Source organism: Eriocheir sinensis, chromosome 34, assembly GCF_024679095.1.
Source record: "Eriocheir sinensis breed Jianghai 21 chromosome 34, ASM2467909v1, whole genome shotgun sequence".
NCBI lineage: Eukaryota > Metazoa > Arthropoda > Malacostraca > Decapoda > Varunidae > Eriocheir > Eriocheir sinensis.
The window spans coordinates 5,795,148-5,817,162 of record NC_066542.1 but is presented as its reverse complement, the minus strand read 5'-3'; the positions used below and the strand labels follow the sequence as shown (position 1 = coordinate 5,817,162).

At 49.2% G+C, this 22,015-nt stretch overlaps 1 protein-coding gene across 14 annotated transcripts in view; it reads left to right on the top strand.

Moving 5' to 3' along the window:
* Positions 1-5,473: 5,473 nt before the first annotated feature.
* LOC127006963 (headcase protein-like) overlaps positions 5,474-22,015 on the top strand; it is a 124,787-nt gene continuing 108,245 nt past the window's right edge. For all 14 annotated transcript variants that reach the window (XM_050877390.1, XM_050877383.1, XM_050877392.1 and 11 more), the window contains exon 1: positions 5,474-6,553. In XM_050877390.1, coding sequence (XP_050733347.1) covers positions 5,802-6,553 — 752 coding nt within the window. In that variant the 5' untranslated portion in view covers positions 5,474-5,801. The remainder of the gene's footprint in view (positions 6,554-22,015) is intronic.

The following is a 22,015-nucleotide window of genomic DNA, read 5'->3' as shown; positions in this document are numbered from 1 at the left end:
ACAAACACACACACACGCACACACACTACTACTACTACTACTACTACTACTACTACTCTCTCTCTCTCTCTCTCTCTCTCTCTCTCTCTCTCTCTCTCTCTCTCTCTCTCTCTCTCTCTCTCTCAACAATCCTCGTAATTTGATTAATATTCCCTCTTGCTCTTCATTACTTCCTAATTGCTCTCAGTCTGGTTGCAATTATATATCTGTCTATTTATTAATCTTTCCATCTATCGAGGGTGAAAAATGAACCCCTTTAAATATATTACATAACTCGAATGGGAGCCAGAAATAATAGATTGAAACCGAGAGAGAGAGAGAGAGAGAGAGAGAGAGAGAGAGAGAGAGAGAGAGAGAGAGAGAGAGAGAGAGAGAGAGAGACGTGGGAAAAGAGAGGCTGAGGTAGGGAAGGGAGGGAAGGAGAGAGGGAGGGAGAGAGAGAGAAAGAGGGAGCTGAGAATGGAGGGAGAGAGAGAGAGGGAGAAGGAGAGCGAAGGTAAGGGAGAGAGGGAGGGAGAGAGGGAGAGTCTGGGGTGTTGGGAGAGATTGCACAACCGACAATAAAGTGACCTGGGAGGAGAGGAGGAGGAGGAGGAGGAGGAGGAGGGAGAAAGAGAGGAGGAGGAAGAGAGAACATGCGCACGACTCTCCTCTTTGTTCAAGCCAACTCTCTCTCTCTCTCTCTCTCTCTCTCTCTTCTTCGCGGCTACCACACCCTTCCTCACACACATTAGCAACCATCCTTCCCCTTTTCCTCATCCCCCTAAACCTATTTCCACTACTACTGCTACTACTACTACTACTACTACTACTACTACTACTACTACTGCTGCCGGGCTTACTACTTCTACTACTACTACCGCCACCTTCTTCCCTACTTTCTTGGGTCTTCCTCCTCCTTCACCTCCTCCTCCTCCTCCAGGCTCCCTCTGTGATGCAACTCGCCCCGCCCAACACACTAGTCCTCCACCTCTTTGTTCCCCGCCCGCCAGCAGCTCCATTCACAGAAAACGGAGCGGCGTGTGTGAAGGTAGACAGAGAGTGGGAAGAAGCTTGCCTCCACGTGGTTGTCGCGGGGTAGGGCGCAGTCTCTCTCTCTCTCTCTCTCTCTCTACTACCGCCAGCACCACATCAGTTTCGAGGCCAACTTGGAGGGAAAATTTCTTTGCACTGTGTTCGTGGCCCAAGATAGGTCCTCCCCATACACACACACACACACACACACACACACACACACACACAAGCGAACAATAACAACGATAACAACAACAGTACCACTTTCATCACCAGTAACATCATCACCAACATCACAACCACCACTACAGCTACAACAATATCCACCACAACCACCACCACCACTAATATAAGTAGCCACAACACAACAACCACCACAACTATCATATCCACCACCACCACCACCAACAACAACAACACCAGTAGCAGCAGACGTGGCAGGTAATGACCACCTCCGCTGCAGACATCAACGATACCATCAGCGACACACACTCATAAAAAAAAAGAAGAATAGCACGATGTCTGGCCAAGGCAATGATGAGTATAGACTGAGATGTTATCGTGCCGCCTCCTGCAATAACTCACACACTTATCCGAGGGCCACTTGGAGAGGTTTAAAGTGCGTGATGATGAATGACTCGCCTGCATGACACACCTTCCTTTCCTTTGACGCCTCGAGGTTATAAGCTGTCGTGGGTGGGTGTGTTTGTACGAGGATTGAGACGTAGGTAGGTAAGCTGTTTCTAAATATACACCTACACGATTGATATTAATTCTGGGAAGTGTATTTTGAGATTGCAGCTATTTTTCAGACTTCGTTACTAAGACTTCTTCGTTTCCCTCTCTATTAAATGTGAGTTTTTCTTGCTGTGACGACGTTATATAAGCACATCTTCTTCTAGTATAGTCGTTATTATTATTATTATCATTATTATTATTATTGGTAGTAGTAGTAGTAGTAGTAGTAGTAAAGTAGTTGTAGTAGTAGAAGTAGTAGTAGTAGCAGTAGTAGTTGCTGTTGTTATTGTTCTAAGGAAATATATCTAACAATAACAATAATAATAATAATAATAATAATAATAATAATAATAATAATAATAATAATATACCATCATTATTATCATCAACAACAACATTCTTAATATGGCAAAGGAAAATGAACAACCGATAACAAAACAATCAAACCCTCAACATCACCCCCAACAAAAGAAGAAAAAAAAGAAAGAAAAAAACACATTCACGATAAGAGCGCCACCACCACCACCACCACCACCACCAATAGCATTAGCACCTCACCGCAGCCACCATCACCATCACCACCACCACCAATAGTAATAAAAGCAATGATTGGTAGTAAAAGTTGTAGCAGTAGTAGTAGTAGTAGTAGTAGCAGTAGTAGTAGTAGTGATGGTGGTGGAGGTCGTAGTAGTACATGTGGAGAGGTGGAAGAGGGATCAGGGAGGAGACGAGATAACCCGGACACCCGAATTCACCATGTCCTCAACGGTACATGCTGACAGTTTCCAGTGATCGCCGAGTGGCCGAAGACAACCCACGTGCTGTCCTGATGACCTTCTGTCAACTCGAGAGCTTCAGGGAAACTCCGCCAAGAGGATCAAGTTGAGCTCTAGAGGCAGCATGAGGCAAACTTTAACGGCGCCACGATAAATATATGATTGCCCGCGCCACTAATGGTTGGGAGCCGACCTTCATGCTCCTTCAAGAAAGCCTACAGTTGAAAGTATAATAAATAAGTAGTAGTAGTAGTAGTAGTAGTAGTAGTAGTAGTAGTAGTAGTAGCAACAACGGCAGCAAATTGTTACAGCTGAAATCCATTATACGTTTAAACATGGTCGTTCATAATGCTTCGATTGGAATATAAATAAAACATGGTAATAACAATAACAATACCAGCATAGGAAATCACTATGCTTATATGTCAACATGATTATAACAACAATAATAATAATAATAATAATAATAATAATAATAATAATAATAAAAATAATAATAATAACAATAATAATATAAGCCGTGTAGGAGGCCGCGGTAGCCCCGACGCCCATCAGTGGTTCAAATCCGACCGGGATGACAGAACAATAGAACAATTATATGAATAGTAATTTATATTTGCATTAATATTATTACTAACTTTATCATTATCATTATTATTATCATTATTATATCACTGCTTTTGTTTCCGAAAGTAGTACTAGCATCAACAGGAACAACAGTAGTAGTAGTATCAATTGTAGTAGTAGTAGTAGTAGTAGTAGTAGTAGTAGTAGTAGTAGTAGTAGTAGTAGTAGGAGTATTTAAGAGCAACTCCTGTAACGTGAAATACAATAACCGCAGACTTTCTTTTTAAAACGAGCAACACTTGGCGTCGTGTGTGTGTGTGTGTGTGTGTGTGTGTGTGTGTGTGTGAGCCCTGCTTGCCACGAGCTGCACGACACGGAAGCGTTTTGAGACTACGTATGTTCGCAAATTCGCTCAAAACGTTATCATTTGCGGGCTGTGGAGGCGGTGATTCTGTAGCGTCTGTTGCGTAACCTGTTTGCAAACGCTTCTGTTTTTTTTAATACTGCGTTTCGTAATGATAGTTTATGTATGCGTTGTGTTGTTCTTGCGTGTGTGTGTGTGTGTTGTTGTTTTTCTCCAAGGTGGTGTTTGTTTTCTCTTCCTTTTTATACTCTGTTACGTGTGTGTGTGTCTAAGGTGGTGTTTTGAGGCCCGGCGCACCACGTGGAAGCGGGAGTCGGCCCCAGTGACCCTCCGAGGCTGAGTTGCCGGACTGGTGGTGTTCGTGGCGACCATGAGACCGGTGACGCTGCCGGCTTGAGGAAGGGCGGAGGGCGGAAGGTTCAACGGGGACGCAGCATATGGAGAAATAGCCACGTTTCTACTGGTACTAACAGGACTTGATAAGGAGAGGATATTCATTTATAGCCGGGGTGACTGACGCGAGGAAGGCACGTCGTGATAGAAAGTAGGGCGATCAAAACAGGAAGCCGCGTGATAGTGCGTTTTAGTTGGAGCGGCGACGAACGAGCGCCGTGAATTGTGGATGAAGTTAAAATCGGGAGGGTAAGGCTGGATTTTAGGGGTACATTGAGGACTGGGATTTTTATTATTTAGCTCGTGTAGTCTGGGCTGCCTCATTGATGTGTCTGGGATCGGCCGAGTCGTGGAAAGTCGAGGCAGCTTTGGCGTGGGCGTTGGTTGCATAGTCGGTGAATGCTGTGGATGAATGGCAGGATGACTTGAACTTCCCGTGCACCGAGAGGCGAGACATGCTGCCTAGGGTGTGCGGGGGTGGGGGGGTGGGGGAAGGGTGGGGGGGTTGAACGGAGTCATTGAGGATACGTATAAATTCAGACGCTGACTCTGCTAAGTGGCTTCTTTGTTACGAAAATTGAGGTCAGTGCGAAGAGGGGAGCGATCGATTGCAAGCAGCCGCCCAGTCACCGTCACCAAGGAGTAACGCCGGGGCGAGGGCAGGTCGAGGGGCGTCGAGGTTATATTGGTAACGCTAATGAGGAATCCTGTTGCATGGGATCCCTCCCTATACGGCCGAGACGAAGGGCTGCGAAATAAAAACGAGGCATTGTGGAAGCCGTGGCGCAGGGAGGGTTCTCTTACTATCTGAGCGTGTGTGATAATCGCTCCTCAGAATATCGGTCAGCCCAGCGTTCAATAATGTTTCAGTCATATCGCACAAAATCGGTCTATTTCCATAAGTCAAGTTAAGCCTCGTATGTAATTTGACTTCCAGAACTATGGCCATTATTCACAGATGAAACTGAATGTTGTTCATTTGAATATTTTTGGTGAAGGATTCTGAGGGCGGTGTGGTGTGGGCGGGCTGGGGGCACCTCCCGCCCCTCCCCTCTCGAGGATCCCAGCATCCCTGAGGTGGCCCTGCCCTCACCACACACTCCTGCGGCACTCAGGGGCGGCAGGAGGCGGCGGCGAAGCAGCAGAGGCAACCTGTGCATCAAGCATTGTGAGTAGTGCAACATCCATCCACAAATATAACGTATCACACCGGCGGCAGGACGAGCAGCGAGCCTCAACGCTGCACGTCCTCCCCGCCCCTGCCACGCGCAAGTGCTGGCCGTGCCGCCTGGCCCTGCCTCGCACAAGTGTGTCTTCCAGTACTGCTGGCACACACCGGCTTCACGAGATGGTACCCCGAGGACGACGTGGCTCTTATAGATCTCGGTGATATTCATAATTGGTCTAGTTTTATCACGATTCAGTTCTTGTGATTATCGTAACCAAGGAATCGAACGAGCCACGTGGTAATGTTATGTCGTAGAGCGCCAGCCAATAGAAGGAGGAACCGGCACCAGGCTCCGCCCCCTCAGTCCCCCGTCAGCCAATGAAAAGTGCGAACTCACATCGTCCCTGCTGGCGAGGATATGCCACTCCTCCCAGCGGCACCAAAACAGAGGCGCTTGAATCGACGGGTTCCAGTTGCCAAGTCGGTTGCGACGAGAGAGCGAGGATGGAAGACTTGTGAAGCCAGAAGTGGCAGCGGCCAGCGACCAGCGGTAGTGCCAGTCAGTGAGCGTCAGTCAAGGAGGTCGGCCAGGGACATGGACGGAGCGCGGCTGTGACCGGCGTGAGAGAAGGAGCAAGAGTGGATGACACTTCACGCAGAAGTGGCAGGCGGAGGAGGAGGCCAGCGGCTGTCGAAGCAGATTCAAGGTTGAGACTCAGCCCTCAGAGCGGGAAAGCAGACACTTTACTTTGACGGAAAGCAAACCCCAGATTGTGGACAGATGGTTAAAATGCCTCAGCGTCAGCGGCACAACACGGGCGGGGGCGCAGGCGGGGCTGAGCTGCCCCTGCTGGACCCCGGCGTGATCGAGGCGCACAACGCCGTCACCACCACCCGTTGTTGCGTGCCCCTCTCATACGGGTGTCTCCGAGGCTACGAGCCTATCAACCTCGATTCCCCGACCGGGTGTGTACGTGTGCACTGTAACAACGAGCACTGTACGCTGGGCAACCTCATGCACGGCGAATGCTTCTCTGCGTGGGAGGCGCACGTGCTGGCCTTCCTCAGGTCGTGCGGCCGTGCGCGCTCCTGGTCAGAGAAGCAGCGCCTACAAAACTTATGGACCAAGCGTGGCTACGACCTGGCCTACCGGGCGTGCACGTGCCTCTGTAGCCGCGGACACCTGCGGAAAGACCTGGACTGGATGCCGCCATCCGAGTCCGACGACGACAACAAAACCAAGAAGAAAAAGAAGAACCGCCAGAACCAAAAACCAGCGTTGGTAACAGTGGGCAACGGTGCCCTTAATAACAATACCAATAACGCCAACAATAACAACAATAACACCGTGATGCTGAGCACTCTGAGCTCCACCCCGGGCAGCGAGGTGTCCGGACAGCCGTGCCAGCGTCACCGTAACAATTCTATTTCGTCCACCGGGTCGTCGCCGCCCTCGGATGCGCCCACCAGCCCGCACCACACGGCCGCCCCCGGCAAGCGCCGCTCCAGAGACTTCTTCTCCGACAGAAGCAGGTAAGTCATGCCTTTCTCACGTTTCCTTCACGGACCCCCTAAGTGTTGACTCTTGCATGACCTTGGTGGTTGCTGCGTGTTTAGCACATCCCCTGTGATTCAGCGGCTGTCAGGCCCTGCAGCAGGCGCCACGGGGGGCAGCAACAGCCCAGCCTCACCTGTGTGTAGCTTCACCCTGTGCCCGCTGTGTTGTGACCTCTCAACGCAGGCCAACAACAACAGTTTGTTTTGACACGCTTCCGCCGCCTACGTCTCGATATCTCTTGGCACCGGTCTGTTGACCTTGAAAAAGTGAGCTAGGGAGACAGGCGGGCGGGGGCCGCCTCACCTGCTCCCCGCGCCTTCCTCTCTCTCTCTCTCTCTCTCCCTTCGCTCTTTCCTTTCCACACCAGCCAAGTGAAAACGTTTCCTTAAACAGGAAATAAAATCGGTTCAGGGAGTTATGGAGTAATAATCTTTAGCCATCCTTGGAATGCCTCTCTCTCTCTCTCTCTCTCTCTCTCTCTCTCTCTCTCTCTCTCTCTCTCTCATCCTCACTCTGTCACCCTCGTCACCGTAGAGTTTAGAGTGGTCCCTTTACCCTCCCATCTCCGCCCCTTCCTTCCTGTTGTAAACAAACAAAATATTCTACATGTTTCACTTCCATTCGTATAATCTCTCTCTCTCTCTCTCTCTCTCTCTCTCTCTCTCTCTCTCTCTCTCTCTCTCTCTCGTGACATAACTCCTCGCCTGACAACTAATAAATCACTCCTTCCTTTTCTTTTTCTCTCTTCCCCAATTATCCATTTTTCTCTTCGTCTCATTCTTTGTTACCAATAATAAACCTCGTAATGTTTCTATACTTCCATCTCTTTCCTTCTTTATCCACTTCCTTCTTCATTCTTTCTATCCCTACTGTCATCCTTTCTATCGTCTCTCCATTCCTTCATACCAGCATCCTTTTCCTTCCTTCTTTATGCCCTTCTTTCTATCTATCTCTTGTCCTTTCTATCGTTTCTTCACTCCTTCATTCCCTCCTTGCACGCTCTTTCAGTCTTCATCCATTTTTCTTCCTTGATTCCTCCTCCTCGTCACCTTTCTCACTCTTCGTCCACTTCGTTTTCACTTCTTCCACTTCCTCTTCCCGTTTCTCCATCTCAGTCTTTCTTTGTTTGATAATTTTTCAACTCGCGTGCAGTCAAGTCTGTCGTTCATTTTCGTTTGAAGTTCTTGTCACATGTATTTTAGCATTTCTTGAAATATATGGTGTTCTGATTTTCCTCCTCCTCCTGGTCTTGTTCTTCACTATTTCTCTTCCTCGTCTTCTTTCCTGTTCCTCTCTCTTCCCTTTCTCACTTTCTGTTTCGCCTCCTCTATCCACCTCCTCTTCCTCCTCTTCTTTATTGATTTTTCCCCTTTCTTCCTCTTTATTTCCCTTTCCTCTTCTCACTTTCACTCTTATTCTTGATTCTCCTATTCCTGCTTCACCTGTCTCCCTTCCCCTTCTTTCCTTTGTTTCTCTTCCCCTTCCTCTCCTTCCTTTCTCTCTTATTCTACTCCTTTTTCTCCTCCTATTACTCTTACTCTTATTCTCTTGCTTCTCTTACTCTATATTTTACCTCTTCTCTTTCTCCTTTTAATATGTTACTCCCCCTTCTGTCTTCTCCCCCTTTCTCTCCTTCCTTTCACTCCTTGTTTCTCCTCCTGCTCCTGTTTCTCTTCCCTTTCTTCCTCTTCCTCCTGTTTTTTCTTCCCTACTTCCCTACTTTCACTCTTTAGCTTCTCCCTCCTCCTACTCCATCATCTGTCTCTTCCACATCTTCCACCTGCTTCTCCTCCCTTCTTCCTCCTCCTCCTCCTCCTCCTCCTCCTCCAGCTACAAGCACCTCTAAGCCTCCATCATCCCCTCAACCTTTGTGGCAGTATTACGCCCCATTGTGAAGGTTCTGCTCAGGTATCATGTTAGGTTGTGTGGTTGTGCCTCTCTCTCTCTCTCTCTCTCTCTCTCTCTCTCTCTCTCTCTCTCTCTCTCTCTCTCGGTATCGATTAATGGTGGAGACGTAAGAAAAAGTAAGTTGTTTTAATAAGTCGTGTTATTATTATTATTACTATTACTATTATTATTATTGGTAGTAGTAGTAGTAGTTGTAGTTGTAGTGGTAGTTGTGGTAGTTGTTGTTCCTGTTTTTTTTTTCGTTGGCTAATTGTGTTTTTTTTCTCTGTATCCTCTCGGAAATTATTATTGTCGTTTTCTAAGAAGTCGATGAAAAAAAATTAATGTGGGTAATTGCTTTAGTTGGGCGGAGTTCACATCAACAATTACTGGAATATCCTCTCTCTCTCTCTCTCTCTCTCTCTCTCTCTCTCTCTCTCTCTCTCTCACACACACACACACACACACACACACACACACACACACACACACACACACACACACACACACACACACAGCCTCACCGCACACACTTTCAAAAGGGAAGGAAAAAGTTTAGTTACCGAGCCCTGAGCCGCGCCGCCCCGCCCTTCCCTTCCCTTCCCTTCCTCCGCCGCTGCCTCCTTCCGGAAGGCGCCCGGCCCTCATCACCCGGGGAGAGAGAGAGAGAGAGGGGGGGGGGGGAGGGGGGATTTAGTAGCAGTATATATGAATTTTCTAAGATATATAAGGAAGCTGCGGTGTGTGTGTGTGTGTGTGTGTGTGGCTCAGGCCTCCCCGCCGCGGCTCACCACTCCAGGCCGCCGTGGTGGCCGTGCCTCCTCTCTTCTCACCTCTTTGTTTCCCCTTCACGGCTCTCCTCCACGGGTGTACGCTCCGCTCATTCTTCGTGCCCCACCGAGGGTCCTCTTCTCCTTACGGGGCTCCCATATGCCCCCTACCCGCCCCGCCCCCCTCCTTCCCCGTTCCTCGGACCGATATCTTCCCAGCTCAGACCAGCCGTCGGCTCCTTCAGTTTCCACTCAATCGAGCCGCATCCAGGCAGTATATGGGGCCGGCTGTACCTGGCTGCCGGCTGTAACAGGCTGCGTGGAGGCCTGGCTGTGAATGCTCGGCCGTGGAGTGTGTGCCCGTGACTAGGCTGGCAGGCTTGTCGACAGCCGGTGGACAGGCGGATGTTTGTGGTTGACTGAGCGGCTTAGTTTTGGAGTGGTTAGCTTTAAGGAGTAAATGGCTATTGTCTCCTGCCTCTCAGTCCCCCGCTCCCCCCCCCTCCCCCTAAGAGTGGGTTCCGTCCCATCACAATTGGAGTGACTTTCGGCCTCGTCCCCATCACCTTCCCCTTTGCTCCCTTCATCTGCGCCCCCCCTCCCCCCCCCCCAGCGAGTCAGCGGCCGTGTAGTCATTTGTGTTAGTCTGGAGGATCAACAAAGTTCCATCTACCGTCCCTCTCCTCTTGTACCGCCTGTCTGTTCTCTCCCCTATTATCCCTCTCTGCACTCCTCCTCCTCTTGTTTCTTCCTCCTCCTCCTCCTCCTCGTACCTCCTCCATACCCTCCCATGATAAGACGGACAAAAGCATAGAGAAAATATTGCAGGAAAGGAGTGAGTTACGTGGGAAGAACACCTTTAATTTTCCCCCGGGATGAGAACTTTGGGCTGCTTCTTTACAATGCAGAATTATTATAACTCTCTCTCTCTCTCTCTCTCTCTCTCTCTCTCTCTCTCTCTCTCTCTCTCTCTCTCTCTCTCTCTCTCATACGTAATTATTTGCAGGACACCGAACAATACTTTCTCTGCTTTTAATGAAAACGCCGAATCCAGCAGACGGTCCACCCCCTGCTGAACCCCGTCCTGATAGAGCTGAAATGAAGCGACACGCGGGGAGGAAACAAAAGACAGTCAGCTCATGGAAAAGGAAAGGGACATAGAGAGGGAGAGAGAAGGGAGACAATTATAGACGCGAACTGGGAAGGAGAGAAAGCAGAATAAAAAAGGGAGGGAAGAGAGGACGAGAGGGAGAGAAAAAAAAGGTTATGTTACAAGACTGTCAGCGCATGGAAAAGGAAAAGGACACAGAGAGAAGGAGAGAGAAGGGAGACAAGTATAGAAGCGAACTGGGAAGGAGGGAAAGCAGAATAGAGAAAAAGGGAGGGAAGAGAGAGGACGAAAGGGAGAGAAAAAAAGATTGTTACTAAAGACTGTCTGCTCATGGAAAAGGAAAGAGGGACACAGAGAGAGGGAGAGAGAAGGGAGACAAGTATAGAAGCGAACTGGGAAGGAGAGAAAGCAAAATAAAGAAAAAGGGAGGGAAGAGAGAGGACGAAAGGGAGAGAGAGAGAGGAAAAAAAAAGGTTGTTACGAGACTGTCAGCGCATGGAAAAGGAAGGAGGGAAGCAGAGAGAGGGAGAGACAGAGGAGGCAGAAATGTAGACGCGAACTGGGAAAGAGAGAAAGCAGAACAAAGGAAAAGGAAGGGAAGAAGAGATGAAACAGAAATAAACAGGAGAGATATAAAACAGGGAGGGAACTGAAGAAGGGGAGAGAGAGAGAAAGGGAAGGCAGAAATACAGAAGCGAACTGGGACAGAGAGAGAAAGGAGAACAAAGAAAGGAAAAGGAAGGGAAGGAAAGGAACGAAGAGGAGAGGAGAAAAAAAAGTCAGTCGAGATGGCGCAAAAATAAATAGAGAAGAGATAATATAGCAGAAACAGAGAGACGGAGAGAGGAGGCAGAAATATAGACGCGAACTGGGAGAGAAAGAGAAGACAGAACAAAGAAAAAGGACGGGAAGAGAAAGAACGAAGAGGAGAAAAAAAAAGTTGTCAGGAGATGGAGCAAAAATAAACAGAGAGGAGATAGAAAGCAGAAACAGAGGTAAAAGCAGACGAGGAGATGAATTTACGAGGAGGGAGGAAGGAGAGAAAATTCTTAATGGAAACGGAAGGGAAGGGAAGAGGAGGATGACGGAGGGAGAGAAGAGCAGATGAAGCAATGATGAAAATGGAGGAAACGAGGAAAGAGAGGAGAGAGGAACTGATGTAATGGTGGAAATGGAATGAAGGGGATGAAGAAGGGACAGAGGGATAAACTGAAATAATGATAGAAATGGAAGGGAATGAAAATAATGAAGAAGTTATGATGGAAGAAAGGGATAAGAGAAAGAGTTTGAGAAAGGAGAAGGGAAAAGGAGGACATAGTAATAATAAGGTGAAGAATAGGAGAAAAATGTGTAGCGTGAATAAGGAAGTAAATGATAAAAGATAGACAGGGAGAAAAATAAAAGGAAGAGGAGGAGAACTAAGAGAGAAGCGAAAGTAAGAAATAGAAAAGGAAACAACAGAATGAAGAAATAATAATAAAAAAAAGGAAAGAGAAGAGAAAGTAACTAATAGAAGATAGGGAGAAGAGGAAGAAGATGAAAAAACGAAGGTACCAAACATGAAGAAAAGGAAAAATGAAAAGTTAATAAAAGAAAGAGGAAAAGATAGATAATGAGAGAGAGAGAGAGAGAGAGAGAGAGTGGCCAAGGCGTTAACTGAATAAGGAAGTAATGAATGGAATGAAGAAACAACAGGAAAAAGAGGAAGAGGAAGAAGCGGAGAGAGAGAGGAGGAGGCTCGGCAGCGGTGGTCCAGGTGGCGGCGGCGGCGGCGGCGGCTGGGGGCCCCACACAGTTAATAGGTCTCCGCCGTAATGGGAACATGAAAACTACCTATTCCCTTTGCAATTTAATTAACGCCACTCACGCCCTGTCAATATCTGTTCCCGGGGTGGAGAAAAAAATACTCGGGCGGAATGACCGAGAGCGAGAGAGAGAGACGAAGAGAGAGAGGGATGTATAATGACTGGTATGGTACAGGAAGAAAATGTTTGCGTCACTTCATGCTAACAAACTTGCCCTCAGCGCCCACACTTTCCATCCCCCTACAACAGCCCCCCCCCCCACCCCACCCCCACGATCTCTCACCCCCCTCCACACACACACACGCCGCGTCCGTCACCTTCCCTCCGTGTACTGTCGCCAAAGCCTTGGTCGCCGCTGCCAATTAAGCATCATCAAGGTAATGGAGCGCCTCTCCGGCTCAGTGGTGTTCATTGTGTATTATGAACAGCCCGCGTCCCGCCGAGCCATTGCCGCCATAATGATATACGTGATAATGTGTCTGCTTGCTTGCTTGCTGCGTCTCGTCTCGTCTCGTCTCGTCTCGTCTCGTCTCTCTCTCTCTCTCTCTCTCTCTCTCTCTCTCTCCGCGTCTCAAGGTGGAGGCCGCAGATCAATCTAATTTGCTACAATAAGATGAAAAGTTTTTCCATCCGTGTATTAAAGTTCTGGAGGAAATCATATTATTTTTGTTATTATTGGGGGGCTTTCAGGAAAATAATGTTTGAAATATTAAATAAAATATCAAAATTATGGCGAGGTATAGTTGTACTTTATTTTGTCTTTGAATTTGTGTTTAATGTATATTTTTTTTAATTTCACTTATTGATTTGAATTTTTTAAAGATGTCGGAAACAAGTATCAAGGCATACTCGTGTATCATTGCGTCATGTTTCCCTCACCGATCATTAATAATTACAAGCACGGCCCCCCCCCCACCTCCACCCCGCAACGGCAGGGCCGCCGCGAGGGCGAGGGGCGCCACACCGCCTCGCCCCGCGCCAACGCGCAACATTATATTTCCACAGCAGGCTGTTGGTCAAATATCCGAGCGACTTTGAAGACAAATGAAATGCAGCCATATTCTCAAGTATAGAGACATGAACGCGTACTGTACTGAACTCTGAATGATGAATAAACTCATATCAAATCAGTCCGCCCCAGCAACACCCGCCTTGGCACCACCATCAACAGGGGCACAGGCGGCGGGGCTCCTCTTGTTCCCAGCATACATCGGCATGCTCGATGTATGCCGCTACTAGCTTTGCGGGCGTCTCTTCCTCAGGGCAAGCTTCGTCAGTAATAACTAGTGAAAACTGTCGGTGTGGGGGCGGCGCGTCACACGCCCGTTTGGCCGCGATGACTGGCCGCGGTGGTGCTGCACCGCAGGTTCACGAAGCAATCGCTGCTCTGACGGCACAAGGTCACGCTTGGCGCCCCAAGGTCCTGTAGCGGCGCCAATCGGTCTCTCCCAGTGGGTGTTTGGTGGTAGTCATGGCTCCTAGGGTCCAGGGTTAGGCCATCGTCATACACTCGTCCTCTGCCAGTCACTGTTGTCACACCACCTTCTTGTGATAACAATTACTTCATATCACTCTGGCAGTGTGTAAGGTGTTTGTTACTCCATGACCTCGCCGTGTGCGTCACGCCAGCTATGTATACGTGACGTTTTATGTGTGAGCCACCGCCAAACTCCTTGACTCAGGGCTCTTACTCTGGATGTTTAGTTAGCATGGCTCCTGATGGACACGGCAGTTTAAGGCCGGCTGAGGGGCGCAGAACAAGTCCAGCATCTCACGTGGAAGGCTGCTGGTCGGGGCAGGGCGCTTCGTCCTCCACAGAAATAGAAGTTTCGTGGACTTTAGGCTGCCCGCTTCGGCTCGAGTGTTGTCTGTGTCTGTACATCTGTGCGCCACATCTGGCCCGCGTGTTGTAGAGGAACAGGAGAATGTGGCTTTACAGATCGCGTTACAAACTTGACCTATAGGCTACCAAGGTTGAGTTATCTTCTGCCTGATCATTGAGCAGGGCATGAAAGTCCAGCCAGGCAATCCTATCTGCCAGGCTTGTTGTGGCTGGCCATCATATCGTTGCTGCGCAATAAGTGCGCCACTCGTGATTGCTTCAGTTTACCAAACGGTGTAATGTTTCCAGCAAGGAGTGAGTTATTTACAACCTCGCACAGAACAGGCTATTTCTGCAATGTGTCAGTGGAGGATATTTAATTATCACGAGTGTTGTATCACGAAGCCAAAAAAAAACCGGTGACGTCGTGACGCAGTTCTTCCCGGGGCGCAAAGGATTGACTCGTTGAGCAACACAAGAGCGCGGACAGACGGACATGTCCAGGGCGCGGTAATTGTAGGTAAGAGTATGTATAATGCATAAGGCGAGAACGGAATGCACAACAGGTTTTGAGTTGGCAGGGCGAGCGGAGGCGGGGCGGAGGTGGCCAGGAAGGGAGCCAGCAGACGCTGCTGCCCGCCCGCACCTTCACCGCCAAGAAAGTCGAAAATCCCGCCTGTTAATGCAGCGGGCACGGCTGAGGCGGCCTGGGAGCCAAGTCTCAGTGTTAGGCTGAGTGCACTCTTACACCCGTGATCAAATGTGTAGTGGAGGGATTCTGATGAGAAAAAGCTGTTTACTAGGCATGTGCCTCCCCTCCTTCACATGCACGGCCCCGCGACAGGCCTCGCCCGGCACACCCTCGTGCGGACGTATGGCCGCCACCAAAAGTTTCCACTGCACGCCGGCCGCCGGCAAGCATTTCACTGCATTCCCTACACGAGTGCCGCCACTCACGCTGCTCATAGGTGGTCTCTCTCTCTCTCTCTCTCTCTCTCTCTCTCTCTCTCTCCTTCACGTGCGTGGTTGCAGGGGCCCCGTGGCGTGGGGACGGGGAGGGGGGGGGGGGGCAGCGTGTTGCAGCCCTGCACACCGGGGTGAGAGGGGTCGCCCGGGTAGTCGCAACTGCGCACTAGAACGGGGCTGCTCAAGGTTATCGTGGTGGTGCGGTTGTCATGTCGTGTGTTTGGCCGAGTGGGCGTGTTCGGAGCCCCCCACCACCACGAGGTGACCACAGGGTACGCTGACAACCTGACACGGAGGGAGAGGAGGCAGGGAGGCGGTTGTTGGGGTGAAAGGGTATATGGGTGGGAGGGGCGCAGGGAGGTTGCATGCACAGCACAGACACGGTGATGTGGCGCTGATGGCAAGGGATAGACCTCTTCCCCTTTGAATGGCGAAACCTGTTCTGGTTCACACGGCGCGACGTATCACCATCCAGCGCACGCACGCACACGCACGCACACACAGGCAAACAAGAAAAAAAATACGAGGCAAGATGAGCAGCATGAGTGAGGGTTGAGGACTGGTCTATCTACGACGCCTTCCGCCCCTGCTTGTAATCTTCCCTCGCCCTCCCCTTCTTCCCTCCCCACACATAGGGATTCACGCCCCCTCCCCCCCCCCCCTCCTTTCTCTGCTGCAGCGCTGACGTGACCCGCCAACCAGCAGCAGGCAGGTAACCACGTGGTCCTTCTTGCGTTGTTATTGTTGTGGTCTACAGTTGCCGGTTATTGTTTATTTCCCAACAATTACGTCGCTTCCCCGCCTACTCCACTCCTGCCGTGCTACATCCCTTCCCCCCATCCTCCCGCCCCCTACCGTAGCACACCTGTGAGTGAAACCTTGGCCTCTGATCTAGCTCTGGGCGGCAGCATCCATATATACACAGCCCTCCGGTACACACACATACACACACACACTCACCTAAGCGGCGCCACGCATATCAACATAGCTACACGTGATGCCCTTCCCCCCTCTCCCTATTCTCTCCCTCCCTCCGCGCCGCCGTAATCTCCCACAACCCTCCTCCCTGCATACACCGAGCGAGAGGTTCCGGTAATTTTTCGTGAGCTTCCTATTTCCTGTGATCACGCGGCTACACACACGAGGCACGGGGAGGAAAAGAAAATACACGGCTCGCTCTGAAAAAAGAAACGGGAAAAACAAAATGTCAGACGTGGAACCCGGGTCACAACACATGCAACTCAACTCCGTGTGTGTGTGTGTGTGTGTGTGTGTGTGTGTGTGTGTGTGTGTGTTGAGTTGCTCTCCAAAACCATAACGCAGAAATAACAAACAATTATAATACGAAAAACACACACTAAAACTAAAACAGTGAAGCCTCGTTAACATGGAAATTCGTATGCTATAAAATCACTAACGGGATTGCATATTTACACACACACACACACACACACACACACACACACACACACACACACAGCAAAACAATCCACCCCCCCATAAAAAAAATAATACAAAAAAAATAAAAATAAGTATGGAAATGTAATTTAATACCGAGCCATGATGAATATGCAGCGTGCTTTATTTTGACAACTATTTATGCTCTGCTGATGTCATTCCCGTGTGGTGGTCTCGTGATGTTGTTGGTCAAAGTAAAATAGATTGGGAAGGTCAAGAGAGACGTGGATGGGGGTGGGAGTTAGTGGGTGGGTGGGTGAGTTATGGTTGCGTGGGTTAAAAAGAAATATATTGGCAAGGTCAGGAGAGACTTGAGTGCGGGTGAGTAAGTGTGGATGTGGGTGGAAGTAAGGGTGGATGGGTGGGAGTGAATGGGTGGGTGAGTGAGTAAGGGTGCGTGGTTTAAAGTTAAATACATAGGCGAGGTCAGGAAAGACGTGGGTGTGAGTGAGTGAGTGGGTGAGTGAGTAAAAGTGCTGTGAGGGAGACCACTTAAAAAAATGAGGCAAGGGAAGGGGGGAGAGGGAGGAGGTTTTGGCACGAAGGGGGGGGGGGGGTGAGTGAGTAAAGGGGCCGTGAGGGAGACCACAGTTTAAAGAAATGAGTCAAGGGAAGGGGTGAGAGGGGAGAGGGGGATGTTTTTGGCACGAAGGGGGTTGGGGAGGAGAGGGAGGGAGGGAGTGAGGTATGTGTGGAGAGCAACAAGGAACTGAGGGCTGCCTAACGGTGCTGAAGGCCAAGTAAACACCTCACATTCCCGTCTGCTGCAGTACACAGGGCCACGCGTCTCTACCTGCTTCGGGAGACACGCTGGCTGCTCGGCACTATCCAAGGGGGGGAGGGGGGTAAAGTCTAGGCTCCCTGCTGCCACCATGCACAGTTACGACACCCTGAACCACCAGCAAAGAGTAAATAAATAAAAGTAATAAACCAAGCCAATATTTCTTCAATGTTTGTTTGCTTCACGGTAGAGATGGCAAACTCAAGGCCGAAAACATGCTGCTTCAAAAGGTCTTAAAAGTAGCCAAGGAGTATTACTCATATTCCCTCCTTTGAATAGGCCTAAGTCTTAGCAAGGACGAAAGGACTAAATATCTACAGTAGAAAGAAAAAAGGAAGCTCCGGAGTTTAGCAGTGAAAGGGATGAAAGATTAAAGGAACGGGTCAACTCTTGCACTAGTGAGAACACATGATAGACGAAGTTATCTGATTGAGGAAATAGTATGATCCTTCCGTTCCCTTCGTATCCACTCTCCCACATACCGAGTTTAACAGTGAAAGGGATGAAAGATTGAAGGAACTGGTCAACTCTTGCATTAGTGAGAACACATGATAGACGAAGTTATCTGATTGAGGAAACAGTATGATCCTTCCGTTCCCTTCGTATCCACTCACCCACCAACCGAATTTAGCAGTGAAAGGGATGCAAGACCTGGTCAACTCTTGCATAATTGAGAATACCCGATAGACGAAGTACAATCTAACCGAATGAATACGTATGATATCCTTCAGTTCCCTTCATGGCCGCCTTACCCACCCACCAAACCGGATAGGGGGAAGAGGTGGGAGCAAGAAGCAGAAAAAAAAACGAACAAAAAAAGACGTTAGGAAGCCATTAATAATTGCAAAGAAAACACGACAGACACAAACCTAACAGCGAATTTCGAGACATGGTGACTGGGCCGCTTGGTAGCATCCCCGCCACTCACGAAGGTGAACTAGAGGGAAAGGGAAGGAGGAAGGAGGGGAAAAAATATAGGGTTAGTAAATGAAAACAAACAGATGACTCGCCGTTCGTTTGATACTAAGTGTGTGTTGGCAAATATATTCTCAGCCTCAGTAAGTCACCCAGCTGAGGAGGGCTTTTACGGGCGCGATTTTTAGTTTGGGAAATAAAAATATACAACCTGAAGTCAAGGCGAGCCCCCAACTCTTTGCCTACATTTTAAAGTTCCGCAAACTCACTGACCTTACTGCCAAGCCTCTCTTTCTCTCTCCTCCCCTCAAGCCTCCTCCAACCCCAACCCCGCCATCACCTCTCTCTCTGTGTGTGTGTGTGTGTGTGTGTGTGTGTACATGCTTCAGAACACGGCAACTCCCTGCAACACAACAAAACAATATTTACCAGCATACCTTCATACGGCAACACACACACACCCCCACACACCAGACACAACAAACAAACACCCCCACAACCCACAATTCTACAAACAGGATGTCGAGGAGGAAAATGGCAATAAAGCAATCTGCAACAGCATAGCACTTGGCCCTAATAATATGCTCTCTCTCTCTCTCTCTCTCTCTCTCTCTCTCTCTCTCTCTCTCTCTCTCTCTCTCTCTCTCTCTCTCTCTCTTACCTACGTATCTATCCATCAATCTATTAGCGTGTGTGTGTGTGTGTGTGTGTGTGTGTGTGTGTGTGTGTGTGTGTGTGTGTGTGTGTGTGTGTAGTACCCGCTTCCTTCTCCTTTCGTCCCTTCGGCCTCCCCTCTCAACCTGTTTCTGTTCGTCTGATTGGTCGATATTTCACGGCAATTGGTCAATCAGAAAGCAGCTCCGAAGGAAATTAGCTTCAACAAGTAGCCAATCACCACATCTTCCCTCCTTTCACCCACGTACCACCCACCCCTTCATCCATCACTGACTCGGAAGTTCGGAACAGCTTTTAATAATTCTTCTTCCTTTTTTCTATTGGTTACCGGACTCCTTTTTCTTCTGATGTTCCACTATCCCTCACCATACACCCATCCATCACTGACCCGGAACAGCTTAAATTCTTCCTTTCTTCTATTAGTTACTCCTTTCCTTATTGATGTGGTGGTAGACTGACCAACTGACTGACTGACTTTTCGTGAGATCTTGGTTATCGCCTCCACCTTGACCTCCATCACCAAGTCGCTTATCACCCAAAAAAAGAGATCATAATCGTTACTGAATGTCCAAGCTGTCATGTCATGTCGTTCAGCCAGAAGATTAGATGTAGAGCTTTTTAAAGAGGCGAGAAGGAGAAGCTATACATGAGTTACACGAATACATGTAAGTGAAGGTGCATTTGCAACGAGAAAATATGAAAATTAGGGGAAATTTTTCGGGGAGTTACGGAAAATGGGAAGAGGATTGCAGGAGTGAAGAGAAAACGGGGGAACCGGATATGAATGCACTTGAGAGCGTCCCCTGATGGAGTGTCTGACGTCACGTTCGCTGTCATGAAAAAAAGCCGCTAAACTTCATTCACTGCAGAGGGGAAAAAAGCGTTCATTGTGTATCTAAGGTTATAATGTTCCGCTACACACACACACACACACACACACACACACACACACACACACACACATACATACATACATACGTCCATGATTATAATGTCCAAGGTTCATCTGGGATTCAAAGCAAATTCTCTCTCTCTCTCTCTCTCTCTCTCTCTCTCTCTCTCTCTCTCTCTCTCTCTCTCTCTGCGGGTCCGTATTCCTCGTATTTTCTCCAACTGATTAAAACTAAAAATCGTACTATGTCGTAATTTAAAATCCTCGTCTTTTCCTTTACACACACACACACACACACACACACACACACACATATATATATATATATATATATATATATATATATATATATATATATATATATATATATATATATATATATATATAAACTCACACACACATGGACAGTGAGAGAGGATTCTACCACTCCGAGGAAAGCATAAACCAGCATTCTCTCTCTCTCTCTCTCTCTCTCTCTCTCTCTCTCTCTGGCGATGAGGTTCTTTATTCTTTCCCCAGCGACCTCAGAGATCTTTCCCACCCGCTGTTCTCTTCTCGCTCTCTTTCCTCCTCCTTTTCTTGTTCTCCCTAGCCTCTCTCTCTCTCTCTCTCTCTCTCTCTCTCTCTCTCTCTCTCTCTCTCTCTCTCTCCACGCACGCATTCACTTTTTCGTATTTCAGTTTATTAGAATTATTAGTCTCCTACTGCGTAATATTACACGAGAGCCCTTCTGCTACACCCTCCAAGCAGAGAGAGAGAGAGAGAGGGAGAGAGAGAGTCCTCCAGTTCGGCCGCCCCGCGTTATCGATTGCCAAGCAGGATAGACAAAGACATCAAGGTCACGTGAGGGAGAGCAGGAGAGTCAAGGGAGATGAGAGAGAGACTAGCGGAGAGGGCATTGGGAATACGCTCTGTTCTGGCATGGCAAGGGAAGGAGGAGGTGGCAAGGGGCAGGGTGGCAGGGAGTGAGGGGCAGGGAAGTGCTTATACCGCCTTGGCACCAAAGAGCCTCCTCCAATAGGGCTTCGCGGAGGGGCGCAGCAGCCTTACGTGGGTAGTGGAGGCTGTCACTTCGGCACTTCCAGCTTCAACGCCCCCCCCCCCCCACACGCCCCCCTGCTCCTCCTTCCCCTTCCTCCCCTGTTGAGAGCTGAGAAGGTTGCAGGGAACTTGTGCTGTGGTGCCACATGACCGGGTCTTGCACACCCACACACAGGCGCACATACATACAGGCGGACGCACACAAGCACGCAAACACAGGGAAGCCTTAGATATGTAAGCACACGAACACAAGTACAGAAAAATAATTGTCCCACACATATTCTCTCTCTCTCTCTCTCTCTCTCTCTCTCTCTCTCTCTCACACACACACACACACACACACACACACACACACCACGCGATTTGCTTGTATCGATTCTCCCCGGCGAGGGTGAGGCACGCCGGCCTGCCAGCCACCTCTAGAAATATCCACACAGCGCATTCCAGGGCCGCGGCGTGTATTCGGGGAACCAAAAGCACCTCTTCGGGAACTCGAGCTGGAAGGAGTGAGGCTGAGGTGCCCCATCAAAGCCACGAGCCCCTAAGGCCTGTTTGTCAGGTGCCGGGTGCAAGGCGTGGAAAACTGGAAAAACCTGGAAGGTGCAGCCGAACTGCCGGTGCGGCCCCTCGCTGGTGGCGGCTGTGGGAGGGCCGGGTTAAGGCTGCACGGCTGACGGGAAAGTGGCGGCGGCGGCGACACTGGCCACGGACACTCACGAACTCTTGGGTTGTGCTACGGCTGGGTTCGGGGAAGAGAGAGAGAGAGAGAGAGAGAGAGAGAGAGAGAGAGAGAGCAACGTTTTAGGAGTGCAAACGCCGGTAGGCCTAAACAAGGCATCTGGAAACCTAACCCCACCAAACCACACTATCCATGAAGTTATCTAACCTCTTCTTGGCGCTCATGATTGCCAAGAGAGAGAGAGAGAGAGAGAGAGAGAGAGAGAGAGAGAGAGAGTAATGCATTTGCCGAGGTAAAACCAACTTGTTTCCTGGAGTCAGGGTCTGGAAAGTTGATCTTGAGAGGATTTTCCAAGACATTCATTATTAGGGGAACGGTGGTGGTGGTGTTGGTGTGGTGATAGTGAGGGATATATGAGAGGCAGGGGAAGGGGGTGATAGCGGCCAGGAGATGGAGGGGGGAGGGGGATAGAGGCATACAAAAGGAGAGGCGGAGAGAAAGAGAGGTCAGGGCTCCGTGATGGTTTTAAAAAGACTACAAAACTCTTGATGCAGTGATTCCGGCCTCAAGACAGAGGGAGCGACTCGGCTGGCTGGCTGCGGTGAAGTCAGCGAGACATCCACCACAGCTGTTTC